At 47.3% G+C, this 14333-nt stretch overlaps 4 protein-coding genes across 4 annotated transcripts; 2 read left to right on the forward strand and 2 right to left on the reverse strand.

The window, feature by feature from the left end:
* Positions 1-2655: 2655 nt before the first annotated feature.
* N7471_010118 (uncharacterized protein) lies at positions 2656-4245 on the reverse strand (the record flags this gene model as incomplete). Its single annotated transcript, XM_057282837.1, has 1 exon — positions 2656-4245. The coding sequence occupies one exon, from the start codon at positions 4243-4245 to the stop codon at positions 2656-2658; it is 1590 nt and encodes a 529-aa protein (XP_057133720.1).
* Positions 4246-5797: 1552 nt separating this feature from the next.
* Positions 5798-6619, forward strand: N7471_010119 (Chloroperoxidase; the record flags this gene model as incomplete). The annotated part of the gene is made up of 1 exon (XM_057282838.1): positions 5798-6619. One exon carries the CDS (start codon positions 5798-5800, stop codon positions 6617-6619), a length of 822 nt encoding a protein of 273 aa, XP_057133721.1.
* A 212-nt stretch (positions 6620-6831) lies between these two features.
* On the forward strand, positions 6832-7044 carry N7471_010120 (uncharacterized protein; the record flags this gene model as incomplete). The annotated part of the gene is made up of 1 exon (XM_057282839.1): positions 6832-7044. The coding sequence occupies one exon, from the start codon at positions 6832-6834 to the stop codon at positions 7042-7044; it is 213 nt and encodes a 70-aa protein (XP_057133722.1).
* Positions 7045-8131: 1087 nt separating this feature from the next.
* Positions 8132-13115, reverse strand: N7471_010121 (non-ribosomal peptide synthetase; the record flags this gene model as incomplete). The annotated part of the gene is made up of 3 exons (XM_057282840.1): positions 8132-12140; positions 12191-13003; positions 13093-13115. 3 exons carry the CDS (start codon positions 13113-13115, stop codon positions 8132-8134), a joined length of 4845 nt encoding a protein of 1614 aa, XP_057133723.1.
* Between the last annotated feature and the right edge of the window lie 1218 nt (positions 13116-14333).

Below are 14333 nucleotides of genomic sequence, written 5' to 3' on the forward strand. Positions count from 1 at the left end.
ATCAGACAAATAACCAGGGTACGAGTTTTCGTTCAATGTAATCTTTTAGCCCTTTGTCTTTCCGAAAATTCGTTGCAGAAAATAAATTGAAAAGATTTGCATCAAATTTCTAAAGAACCACATATAACGCAGTCTGATCAAGTGATGTGATATTCTGATTCAGTAAGATTTGTACCCGCCGGGAAGCATGATTCAGCCTAACGTGGCACTCTATCCGCGCATTAGTCTCCTGCGCAGATTGTCACTATCTCCGCACTACCCGTGCTCTAAATAGTAATTTTGCGGGGTAGACTTATTGGCGTGGGGCACAAAATATTGTTTATGGAAAAGGCGGCAGATGTATATCGCTGATAAAAATTTCTATTGGAGGAAATTTGACACATCACCAAGACTGCATGGTACTTTTACACATCACTGGTAGCCTGGGCTCTCGCCATGGTATAGCCGAAAACTCATATAAACCTTTCTCTTTATCACCTAGCCAGGTATCACTTAACGGCTAATTATACCCGATGTGTTTAAATGAACTGTGCTTACCAGGGACTTAAGTGCAGCACCAAATATGATTTCCACCAATCGAGCAGGCGTCCAAATCACAGAGCAAACATATTGCTGTAAGGAAGAGGAACAAAGGCGAACGTGATGTAAACAAATTTTGATTAGATTTTACACACTCGAATGATGCGCAAACTTCATATAGTTCCACAGAACTTGTTACATGTTTCCTCGAAGTTTAGACAATAATGAGCCCCATTGAACTTGTTTTAAAGCAGGTTGCCGTGTTGAGTAATCCACATAATAACAATGATATTTCGTATAAACATGGTATCATTATTATATCCAACTAAAGGCGGTAACGTGCCATTTACAACAACGGCCAGGAGAAAGGTAGAAACTCACTACCTAGCAATAAATCAATCCTTTATTCAAACCATGCAACATGCGCAGCCCATTTGTAATATCTAATTCAACATTCCATTGTAAAAATAGAGCAAAATCCAAAAAAAAAGAGAAAGGGCAGGAAACATTCAAGTATCTAGTGGAAAATATTGACATCAACGACAGACAGAGAGAAGAGAGGGGGCGGAGGGAGAGGGAAGATCAGTGCTGGAGGGGCAGAGGTCATATTACCCTGAGGCAGAAGTATTAACAGGGCTAGTTCTACCGTGTTGGAATTAGGAACTTCGAAGTTGCCCTCTACTAGCTCTTACATCTATAGGGAAATAATACGGGGTCACTCTGTTCATGGTACAATTTAGGTGCAGGTTAAGCTGTCCATAACCCATGCTAATAGATTAAAATGATGCTTGAGCAGGAATTAAGAGCTACATCTGCAGATGGATATATATATGCGTGGTAAATGTGAGAAGGGAGATTAGATTTTTTTTAAAAAAATGATGAGGCAATGAAATCTAAAGATGGTGTACAGTCTACTCACACCCAAAGCAAGAAAGAAATCACGAAGAGCCAAATCACACCGAAGAAAATATGACAGTGAAAAAACAGGCGTTGAAGGGACTTTCTCCATGCCCTCAGCCTCAACCGCCTTGCTGGGGGGCTACCATACTCGCCAGATTTCTCCAATCTTCATGTCAATGAGCTTAATGAGTGCCCAATAAGCTCGTGAATGGTCAAGAGACGCTGGGCCCTGTCGAATATGTGTAGATCGATGGGTATTGTGACCTTTACCATTCCCTATAAATGGTTTTGATGTAGAGGATTTGACATTTCTCCAGCTTCTCGCCCATATGTTGGATTGGCCAATATCTGGTGGTAGTTCGTTCGGTCGCTGTTCCCTCCTAAAATTTTTGCGTATCATGATTGGCTTTGCCAATGTCTCCAACGTAATGTATCTGGTGGTGAAAAAGGGGGAAATCTTAAGTAGTTTTAGTGCGTCCATCGCGCCCTAAAACCCTATAGATCTTGGAACGGAAAAATACGCAAGCCACCATTTCTACAAAAAGAGGCAGCTATCTTGACTCCCGCGCAGATCAAAGAACCTCTATTCAAATCTCACGGATTTATCGAAGAGTTGTTAAGAGCTGAGGCGTTTTCAAGATGTAACTGACATACTCTCTGGCAAAGAATTTACCTTCGTTGCTAGATGTTTGACGTAATTACAAACTCATTCGGGTCCATTGGGGGACAAAGAAAAGCTCTTGAAAATTGAGGGTTTTGATGGGAATACTCGGTTAATCTGGAATATCTTCGGAACCAGTGTCGATTTATGAGATAAAATAGTCCATTGATACGTTTTGGTCAAGTACAACAAAAGAACAAAGACAAGGAATAACATTCCTGAAAAATCGAGTGTAATTACACAAGGTTCAGGCTCGATTGCGACCCATTTCTTCAATTTCCCACACGAGAGCCATATCTCAAATAGAAGGATTAATTCCACGATCGCACCTGCCCTTGTTCCAGAACCGGTAGAGTCAGAGATGATTCCAAGGTTCGGTTTGGAGATCAACATGTAAGTCACGATCCTTTCTTAACATCACCATTACTGCTTTGGAATAAATGGAATTACCGACCGAAAAGGAATCACTAACTAGATGTCATATTAAATAGACCTCATTTCGAGCATTGCTATTCATATACTCAAATACTCAACTATACATAACTATCAGTGATACCTCGTCTCTTGAATCGTACTCAATCTGTCGCTCGATGTTTGTTGAACTGTCGACTGATTTCAAACATACTTTCCGGCCACCAATTTTCATATCTCTTCCACAGAGACATACGCCATCGCGTATCTCGCCTAAGGATGATAAGTTGCCTAAGTTCCCAAACTCCAATGCCACCAATCCACCACACCTTGTCTATTAACATAACCAGAACAATCCAATGGGCAAATATGTCCACAGCTAGCTGGTGTGATAGACTAGGCTCCGAATTCAGGGGATTCAGAGGGCACACGGCAATTCCACGACTGCCCGGTGCTCCGCTTTGCATATAACCCATCATGTCTTCAACCAAGTTCAAATATTTCGTAGGTACTTTGTGAATAAATGCCATAATGAACCTTCGCGGAAGCCTCGACGGTATCATCGAAGTTATTCTGGCTGTGTATCTCCACATCCAGGGCGAAACTTTCGAGACTTGTCCCACATCACTAATATCGACTTCAGAAGCGAGATTGTAATGGCCTGGCGTGTTTGACATCAAGTTTTTATCATGAAAAGTCTCGCATGCAATGTTTTCGAATAGCTCCAACGCAGCAAAACATGCTTTTATGTTGGAGTCACTATGGGTAGGTGGTGTATCCCAGTCTCCATAATCACCCATTCCGTTTCTGGTGATTTCTTTGGCGCTTTCCCGCAGCCTTTTCAGTGCGGATACCACCGTGGCAGCCATAATGGGATACAAAACATGATCTTTGGGGCCTGATTGCTGCTCACCCCAAGATGACAACTTGCATTCGTGACGCATCTGAAAATCACAACTTGCCACAGGGTTAATGGATGAGGCGACCGGCCCAAGTTGAACCAACTCCTCTGTTTTGAGGCTTTCGTTGAGTAGTCCCGTGTAGGCGACGCGCACGGCGCGGAAGAGACTAATCCACTGACAGCCTTTTGGCATAAACCGGCCCCGTTCTAAGTCATCGGAGGATGCTGTTTCCGCTAGCCAGATTCGGATGCAGTGGCTGCCCGATCCGTACATTCCCATAATTGCGGCGTTCGCAAGGATATGGTCGTATTGATCAGTCCCTGAGAGAGTGACTTGGATCTCCCGCAGTGATTCCACGTGATATTGATCTGCGATAGATAGAAGCTCCAGAACTTGTCCACGGTCTCCATGGGATATCGGCGACTGGTTGATAATATCGCAACATTTACATACTGCCGAAAATGCAAGCACGGATTTCATGAGGAGCTTGTTCTGGAAAGCTAGATTCGGAATTCCGACCTGCAAAGTGTATTGGTCTTCGTGGTCGACTGTCATATCTTTGCTAGTGTGTTCGAGATAGTGATCGAGCAGTGTGGATTCTGTCGGCGTAAGAATCTGTGATGTTTGTGACCGCAAACGCGAGTTGGGGTGTTCATCAACTCTCAACAACTTGAGCGGTGATTGCGAGGAAGGGAATCCTGAGGCTGATGATCTTGGGCTTCCGACAACCGCGGACGAGCAACGTGAACTTTCAGAGCTATTCACTTCATATTGCAGCCGCTCCTGTTGTTCAAATTTGGCCTCGTGGGATAGAATGTCGGATCTTCTTGGGTATTGGCAAATCAAATCCATCTTACTGCATCTTGAGCACTTTGGCTCGAGTTCGTCGCACTATATATATTAGATAAGTATTACCATAATTTTTCATCATGTGCAATGCGTACTTTGATTCTGCGTGCCTTGCACTTTTTGCAACCATATCGGGACTTTCTGTGAGACCTGCGCGTCTTCATATTGGTCCAACTACCGTCTTGCTCTGATCTATCCAGTGACAGCAAAAAGGTAAGTGGGAGAAATTGAAACACTGGACTTGCAACCAGCGTTTATGAAGATGAGCACATTGAGGCTCCTTCCTATAATCATCAATCCTATCACCTAACTGACTTCCTAGTGTCTTGGAAGTCTACGTATGTAACTCAGGAACTCCCTCATGATTCCAAATAGTGCCTTACTCAGCTTTGTGTTATGTTAGACACTGAGGTCTTCAGCGAGCACTAACTACATGGCATTTGGAAGTCACTTCGCCCACCGTCAGCATTAAATATCAGGGTTATGAATGGCTGGAAGGGCGGGAATTGAGGCTGTGAACCACAACCTTGTGCCCAGGTGGAAATTGAGTTGTATCTAATTAGTTAAGTGCTGCGCCCCTCACGTATCGATGCTTGGCATTAAAATCGACCGACGAAATCTTTACTGTTTTATCGCGGGGATGCTACTCTTCAAATGTTTCAAGTGTAGAACACCACAAACGTCTTCTCCTCCCCTGGCTCAATCTGCTTTTACACTGTACTTCATATAGTTGTTTAATATCAATAAAAATTTTGTTGAAGCATTATTTAGGTTCCCCATTAAATGCCAAGAGAATAAGCCTGACAGTGGTGTCATGCAAGTGCGTATTCGCTTAAAACTTGTCAACTACTTGACAAATACTATTCACAAAGTACGGAGTACAGAGTACATGCCAGTGGCCAGAAAATATGTCCTGACTATTCCCTCTTTGGTTATTCTCCATCTACATACCCCTCATTGGCTGTAAATGTGTCGCTGTCCTCAAACCGACAACTGTCCAAATAATCACATTCAATGGGGTAAATTTTGGAATTCCTTCTTTTTATGGAATTGTCCATAGCAGGCAGATATTGCGGGGCCATCAAAGTGGCTGAGCACAGTGAGAATATCCCTTTACGGCCATGAATTTGATAGGTCTACGAATTGTAATACGTGGATCATCTGTCCTTCGGGAGTATATGGACTAATAATTATTTACCTGGGTAATTCAAAAGAGATAACAGTGCTCGTGAGCTTGAGCTGCACCGCAGGCGTACTCGCAGCCTGGAGAAGAATGGTCGAAATCCCAGAGAACGCCCTAGACCACGACTGCACGCTTACTATTTAGAAAACCTAATGTGAATATTCCGACTCGATATTTTGCATCCATCGCGTATAGAATACGCTCTGTGAGACTGATCACAGTGCTGGATACGCTCGTTGACCATGGGATGGTCTACAGTGCTATAACAAGTCAGATATATAAGCGCCCATACGTGCCGAAGTAGAGAGACCAGCACATCGGTTTCACAAACTAATTCACTAATCTACCATACGACTATCAATCCGAAAAGTCATGAAGTTAAGCTTGCTCGAGACAGTTGTCTTCAGCCTTGCAGTTAGCTCGTACGGCTGGGAGCATAGAGGCCATGAGTTCCGTCCACCACTACCAGGCGACAGTCGGTCTCCATGCCCTGGTCTCAACGCCTTGGCCAACCACGGCTGGCTCCATCGCTCAGGGAAAAACATCGACCTACCCGCATTCCAATCCGCCATAGCTGGTGCCTATAACTACGAGCCCACATCTATGGACGGGTTTTTCGAGCTGGCGCTGAACTTCAACCTCTCGACCACGGGTAACCAATCGACCTTCAACCTGTTTGATTTGGCGAGACACGACGAGATCGAGTTCGACGGGTCGCTGTCTCGCAATGACATCTACTTTGGCGATAATGTGCACTTCGATCATACCATTTGGGCAACGGTCGCTACGAACCTCGATCTTTACCATACTCTGGGCTCTGAGATAAATCAATATGTCACCGTCGAGACGGCAGCCAAGGCATGTAGGGCACGCGCGGCCGATGCCAAGAGGGTCAATCCCAGCTTCAATGCTTCCGCCATGCAAGTTATGGGCAACCCTGGGACAACAGCTCTTTATTTGGTGACCTTGTGGGATGAGAACGCAGGTGCTGCACCAAAGTCTTGGATTCGCGCTCTATTTGGTGTGTTCCCTTACATTCTCTTGCTATTAGCACCGCTGCGATATATCGATACTTACTATCTGATAGAAGAAGATCGTATCCCGTACCTTGAGGGGTACAAAGTACCCAAAGTTCCAAGGACCATGGACGATGTTAATGAAATGGCAAAGAGAGTGTCGGCAGTAAAGGTTTAGGCCTAGCGGAGAAGGCCCGATGTCTATTCAAGCTTCGGGCTAAGGCACGTACGTGCTTTTGCTAAAGGAACTCTAAGTTTCCCTAAGGGTCCTGCTCTAGTACGTAAACTTTGAATGGTAAATATAGATAAAGCACATCTATCGAATTCTTCAATCCCGTATACCTCACCATCTGGATGTAATCTCAACTTCATTTGATTTCCAATTTAGATATGCGCGTAGTGGCAATTATCCTGGCTCCTGGCCTCCACAGTCCCCTCACAACCTACCGGAAACCCCAAATACCTAGTGGCGTGGTATACAAAAACGTCGATACCAAAACCTTTGCGGAAATCGAGGGTCGGGTGTCAATGACGGGTGAAGAAATCCCCCATTATGATATCACAGAGGACCTTGAGACCGTGGCAAACCTCCCGACGTGTTGAGGGTTATTGCAGTATCCACCTGGGCATTGTACCCACCCCTTAGAATCGTACCACCCCGGGGCCCCCGGGAGGTCCAGGCCTGCAACCATGGAAGTCTTCAGTACCGCCTTGCCGATCGAGTCAGTTTTGCCATACCCGGTCTTGGCAAGAACCGGGTATTCTGCATATTTCTTCTGCCCTATATTCTGCCCTATATTCTGCCCACTTTAAGTCTGGTTTATACAGTAAAAAAAACCTAAAGCTCCTTTCTTTGATCATAAAAATCGCTTATTCTACCGAATTCAATCTACTCTATAGGTTTATTATACTAGCTTTTGTGCCTTTTCCCGCCCCCTTCTACGTCATCGACCGCCGGGGCCTATGTCGGAGCGTGTCTCGTGGCCTGTCTCGGTTCTTATCACAGCCGGGGGTGGAAAGTGGGAAGTGGGGTGGGTGGGGGGGGAGGGTGGAGAGGTGGAGGGGTGGATTCGGGAACGATCTCAGGCTCGGAGTTAGAGAGTAGATATTCTATGTTGTGGTTCCAAGGTTGTAGAGAAGCCATGGTGGCCATAAAGGAATCAATAATAAAGTGGTTTATAGCGCAATTTACGAAGTAGTTAAGGAAGCAATTGATCAAAAGCTAGAGACATACTAGGGCGAGAAATGAAATGTGACAGGAGTGACTTATTTCTGTTGGTAGTTTACGTACAGAGTGCAGGTACCTACTATCTTGTCTTTGTATTGTATTGTCGGGAGTGTACATATGTAGAAAGTGGTAGGTAAGCAAAACAAGCAAAACCAGGTATCAAGGCAGGAGCAGTACTCAATTAGGAATGTGCACCCAAAGTTTTGGGCAGGGGGGTTTACGAATAGCCAAAGGGGGCTACGATCATCCACGGGACATACAAATATCAACACCCTATTTGATATCATTGTACAAGATATACCTTACAAATAGAAACTTCGTGCAAGCGACTCTTGATCTTCTGTATAACAATATATCAATGATTAAAATTTGGGAAGTCCGATCTAAAAATGCTACTATATCTGCTTTCCAGTGTAACTAAAACAGGAAAATGCACCCAAAAAGCAAATCAATCTGAAGCTTCTAAACACGTTTCCCTTCGAATCCTTCGGCGGGCCATCCCTGGAGCGTATCTCCATTCTCAACATGGTCACCTGATAGGACCAGAGTGTGCTCCAAAAGACAAGCATCCTGGCCCATTGAAGCACCGGACATCAAGCGCGACCCAGCGCGCAGGATACTCCGATCCCCAACATTCAAGGTGTGTAGCTCGAATCCACCACGCGAGTTCAAGTGGCAGACCAAACTGGCATCATCGACAGCAACACGGTCACCAAGGGTGAGGAGGTCGGGCTCGGTGAAGAAGATGCTGGGCGCACCGTTGGCGTGGATCGCACAGTCATTTCCAATGTCCGCGCCCAAGAGGCGGTAATACCAGGAAATGTAGGCAGAGCCGGAGATCATGGGCAGGAGACCAACTCCATCATAGCAGTCTTTGATCAGCGTCTCACAGGAAAGGAGGAATTGCCAGCGCTGGTTGTAGCTGCTCTTGTCCCAGTGGTAGGCACCTTCCTTTCGGCGGCCCACGACCGTCCATTTGATGCACAGAATGATGCCGAAGGCCAGGACGACTTGAGCGGTGGTGATGACAGATAGTATCGAGGCAAGAGTGCCCCACAGGACGAATGGGCGCCAGGCACCTTGCTTGAAACCAGCGGCATCACTGTAGTTCAGTACAGCGCGGAGAGCGAAAAGGGAGAACAAGACAGTCAGGAGCCAATAGACAGTAGTGACAATAACTGCAAATGTAGAATAGATGACAATTTGCCACATGCGGAGGACGTAGTAGCTGGCCTCGTGGCGGTAGAAGGCGCGACCGAAAGGCTTGCAGGTATCTACATCCTGCTCGGCGATCTCGGTAACGGTCTTGTCCTTACTGTCATAGTAGATATGCTTCTCGGTGGGTGTTTTTTCGTCGTCGCTGCTGCTGCTGTTGGGGCTGCTACTACCATCTCCAACGATAGTTGGAGCGGTCGATGTGGTAGTCGAGGTGGAACTTGGGAACTGTATAGCCTCACCACCCTTGCTACCAGTCCAGACAGTGTTGGCAGGATAGTCACCATTACGGCGAAGCAAAGCGCCGGAGCCGATCATGGCTTGACGGCCGATGGTAGCACCGGGCAAAGCGACGACACGATCACCAACCATAGTGCCATCACCAATCACGATGCGGTCACGACCGTAACCATCGGATGTGACCAAGGTCGAGCGAGATCCGAAGACAACATCGTTGCCAACCTCAATGAGATCAAAGTCGACAGTGACGGGACCAACACTGGGCCAGTAGACATGCTTGCCAACCTTGCCACCAAGGGCTCGGACAGCCATCGAGACAAATTCGTAGTGACGACCAGTAAGGCGTGTGAGTTGGTGGATGTCACCTGCGGGTAGAATTTGGGCAAGAACGGCACTCCGAATCTTTTGGCGAGTGGTCTGTTTTGAGGCAGGACCGGGCTTGGGCTTGCCACAGACGAGATCGAGGAAGGACTTGATAATCAAGACCGCAATGAAAAGCACAATCGGTCCACCAACAGCACGACAGATTCTTGCGGTAATGTGGAATGCAATTCGCTGATCACTGGTGTACCAGTCCAGCGTAGACCGGAACATGTCGGCCGCGGGGGTAGGGAACTCGAGAACCATAGGAATAAGACCACCCATCCAGGTAACACGAGCAGCCGTCCAGGTGATCAACTTGATTGGCTCAACAATCAAGAGAATCCAGAGCCAGTGAGGCTTAGGGATCTGTGAGGTAAGCAATTGGCGGTTAGACTCATCGGCGTCCTGGAGTTCCCAGCTCGACGAGTTGGGACCAATGCAGGTGTTCTCGGGGATGTCGGCACCAGCAGCGACGATAGACTTGATGCCCACAGCCGAGTCTTTGCCAATGCGAATGCGCTTCAAAAGCATAGAGGTGTTGCGCTCCACGGCGAAGGGGCGACACACGCATGTATCCAAAACGACATTGTCACCGATCTCAATCAGATCATACTCGCCAAGCTTAGCAGATGCGGACATTGTAACATTCTTTCCAATCTTTGCGCCGAGCAAACGGTAGAAGAGAATTCGGGACCAATTGTAGTTGTTGAAGACTCCTTTTCCACACACCTGCAATGCCTTCTGGGTCAACCACCAGCGCGTATGGTACGGACCCCACATGGGGGACATGCCCTCCTTGTAGCGACCGATGACGAGCCACTTAAAGGTGATAGCAAAGATGGGAGACACAATTTGTGAGCATAAGCGAGCAGACATCACGGCGAAAACAACCAGCATCAAACGAGCGATGAGGTTCTCACGAATGGGGAATCGATTTGAGCACTCGGCTACGACGTATGCGAACATCATCCACTGGAAGGCCCGCTTCATGGGGAAAAAGAACACAGTCGGGAACAGATGCAAGACCAAGATGATTGGGTTCGTGCTGCTGTATGTCTTCTCGCAACCGGGCAATTCAACTTCCCCTTCGTCGCCCTTGGCAGCCTTCACTTCAACGGCTTCGGTGATCTTGTGCTCTATCTCTCCAACAGTGCTGTGGTGGAAGAGAATGTCGCCGGCTAGGAAAATACCGAATTCACGACGAAGTTGCGAAACCATACGACCAGCGCTGAGACTGTCACCTCCAGCAGCAAAGAAGTCTGTAATTCTAGATACTTCTTCCGGTGCACAAGACAAGGCGACAGCGAAGATCTCACGCACGCGGCGCTGAATGGGCGACAGGTCACCATCGGAGTTGCGGGCGTGGATCGCCTCATTGATAGCGGCCTGGTCGGGGTTTCCATAGAAATCGAGAGGCATGGGACCTTTGAGGGGAATGATTCGGCTAGGTACGAGGTAGCCATCGAGATGCTCGTGAAGCTCGACGGGTGTCACATGGTCATCATTTGGATTGTCGACAAACAAAACGACCTGCGCGAGCCCGTCGCGCGGGTTTATTTGCACGTGCACGTCGGGGGTGTTTGCTCTCTTGGTAAGAACTGAGCGGATGATTTTATCATCGATGACACACGATTTCTTCGAGATCAATGCACTGAGCGGAGCACCAGTGGGTGGGCAGACAGCTTCGTAGTGCCGGCTTGCCAGGGGCGTAGTGGTCGTCAAAGTGTCCAAGGTCAACCGCTCTGCGAGCTTGATGCGCTGGATCTTGTTGTTTGCCTTCGGTACACCGTCCATGTATACTACCAGAGCGGGCCACTTGGGCTGATGGATAATAGGCCCCAGCGCTTCGTGTATCTGGCGAAGATCTGGCCTAGTGAGGCCCGGAGGTGTGACGATAACCACACCGACGACTTCCTGTAACACTTCGTCTGGGACGGAAAATGCCAATGTCTCAGTAACGCGACCATACAGCGGGGATTCGGGATCCTTGGCCGTGGTCAGCACGGCATTTTCCACTTCGACGGGAGAAATAATTTCTCCGCCACGGTTGATGACTTCCTTGCTGCGACCAGTGATGTACAGGTAGTTGTCATCATCGAGGTGTCCAAGATCACCAGTATCAAACCAGCCAGATTCGTTGAAGGCGCTGGTATCAATCTTGCCTCCAGGGGTCAGATAACCCTCGAAAGCGGGTGATCCACGAATGCAGATGTGTCCGAGCATCCCATTTTGCGCGACAGGCTTGCCACTCTCAGTGAGAATTGCAACCTCAGGACCAACAATTTTTCCTGATGTTCCATGGCGATCAAGCTTATAGTCCCTTGGCGGCGCGGCAATAGGCATACATTCAGTCATGCCGTAACTGGGGAGGACGATGCAGTGGAAAGTATCATGAAGCTGCACTGCAAGCGTTGGAGGAAGACCACCACCAGCGTTGCAGATAAACTTGATGGCGCTTTGCTCAACAGCATCGGGGCGGTGCTCGGCTTCGGCAAGAATCATTTGGTGCATCGTGGGTGTGGCGTAATACCAAGTTGGTGTCATATGAGGGGTTTGCACGGCATCCCAGAACATGCTGGGGTCAAACGAGGGGCAACATATTGTAGCACCGCCGGCGAGGATGGGGGAGAAGATACTGCGCATGATACCACCACTGATTTTGTTAGTTGTTTTTCTATGATATAATTTGGTAGGGGGACATACACATGGTTCAGCGGCATCATATTAAGACATATATCTGTCTCGGACAGTTCCACCGACTCCATGGTAGCTATGGTACCAGCTATGAGGTTGTAAGTTGTGATGGGAACCAGCTTCTTAGTACCACTGGTACCACTGGTAAACAGGATAATGGCAATATCGTCCCCAGAATTGGGGGGATGGTCGTATGCACTAGAAGCATTGTGTGCAGAGACCACCTGGAAAGTCATGTTTTCAAGTTGCTCAATACCAAACACTGGCCGGCTACCGTTATCCAGCTGGAGCTTGCCAATGTCAGCGTCCAGCGCGACAACAGCATCAGCTTGCGAGTTTTCTATATCCGTATGCAGCTGCTCTGGCACCGTGTTCGTTGTCATAGGCACAATGGTGTACCTGTTGACGAAAGCAAGAACAGCAATTGCCATGAGAGGGCCGTTAGGCAAGATGACAGCGATGCGAGGCTTTCCATGGTGGGAGAGTCCCACGGGAATCTGGAAACTCTCCAAGAACTGCCGGATGGCAATATGTGTCAGATGCCGTCCGGTATTAGCATCGATGAGACCGGCACGGGAGTCTGTCCCTATTAATTCTGCAACGCTGGGGGTGGCTGCTTTGACTTGTGCACGAAGGTGGATAATTGATTCATTGTTATGGGCCTTGAGGGATTCGGGAATGGACTTGTAGATGTCCTGAAATGTTGAGATTAAGTGACGGATGGGCCAAGAACCGTTGTGTGAGGATAATAAAGCGGAGAGTTGGTATGAAGAGTCTGGGCGAGAAGCCTCACTGCGGAGGTGTAGAAGCTGCTCTATAAGTCTGTTTGATAGTCAGAATTGGAAGAAACCTCAATAGGTTGCCCAAAAAAAGAGAAAAAAAGAAGAAAATGATAAATGTGATAAACATACGAAGATCTTGATAAGTCCGCCATAGTATAGGTCTAGTGCAAGCAAATCTCAACTCAACTTGATATACAACCCAAAAAGGAGAACTCCTTCACAACTTATATGCTGCCCCGTACCCTAGTAACATCCACTATCGACTTGATATACATACAACCCAAAAGGAGAAGTCCTTCACAACGCTTCCACTAGCAATATCCACCCGATCCACCAACATCGTGCAAATTACATCACAGACCTCAGTGTGATCCCGAAATCATTCATACAAAGTACGGCGGCAAACTCGCTCGGGACCGAGAAGAGAAAGATCCGCAAGGCATCCCAATACTCAGGGCTTGACCCACGGAGTTCCGATCATTGTCGAAGAGATCGACTCATCTCGGAATGTACATCATGCAGCAGGATGGGATTGTATTGGCCAAAGATAGAGACATTATGTGGTCTACCACCTTTGGGCAGTGATGTGATCAAAAGCCTAGGATCTTGATAGATATTGCAGTTTCACGGAGGCCGAATGTCACAGTCGGACCCCTGTTTCAAGTGAGCTTTTTCTTATTAGACTTTCTGTTTGATATTATTCGAACTGCCTCTTACCGGATGTAGTAACATCACCGGCATGATCTTGATAAGCCCACGCTCAATATTGCCATTCCGGCTTGCCTAGCGTGATCTACATATTCTGAGCGTATATCTATACAAATTTCACATGAAATCTCCGAATCTTCCTCCATGAACAAGTTTTCAATCAACGATAATGTCACCGAAACCACATCAGAAGTGGATCTATGCAGGGTCGCAGGATGGCAGGATCCCAGGATCACTTCTGATCAGCGCTTTAGGGCATTGGCAACACCGCTGATCACATGGCTCTAAAATGGGAAATGCTCACATCGAACGGAGTACTCCGTTCGCTTCCAGAACCTCGGGCCGTTTATAGATTTATGGTAACTACTGGGGACGATCACCCAAAATATTGGAAGCTATATACATATCACGTAAAAGGTCCACATGGCGATGGTAGGAACAAAATCCGCCCTACAAAAGTGGAATTTGGTCTTTATCCATATTCATCGAAATATGATACGAATGAAAATGATATACATTTTGTGATGCAAAACATTGAGCACACCTTTTTGTTAATTAACTGCCCCACCTACCAACTACAAAGTACATGGGTAATCCCAGGGTTACATACAGAGTACCTCGTACTCCGTACGGAGTACGAGATAGATAAGTGCTGAACCCAC

Source organism: Penicillium samsonianum (assembly GCF_028829775.1).
Source record: "Penicillium samsonianum strain IBT 33392 chromosome Unknown utg000005l_segment0_segment0, whole genome shotgun sequence".
Taxonomy (NCBI): domain Eukaryota; kingdom Fungi; phylum Ascomycota; class Eurotiomycetes; order Eurotiales; family Aspergillaceae; genus Penicillium; species Penicillium samsonianum.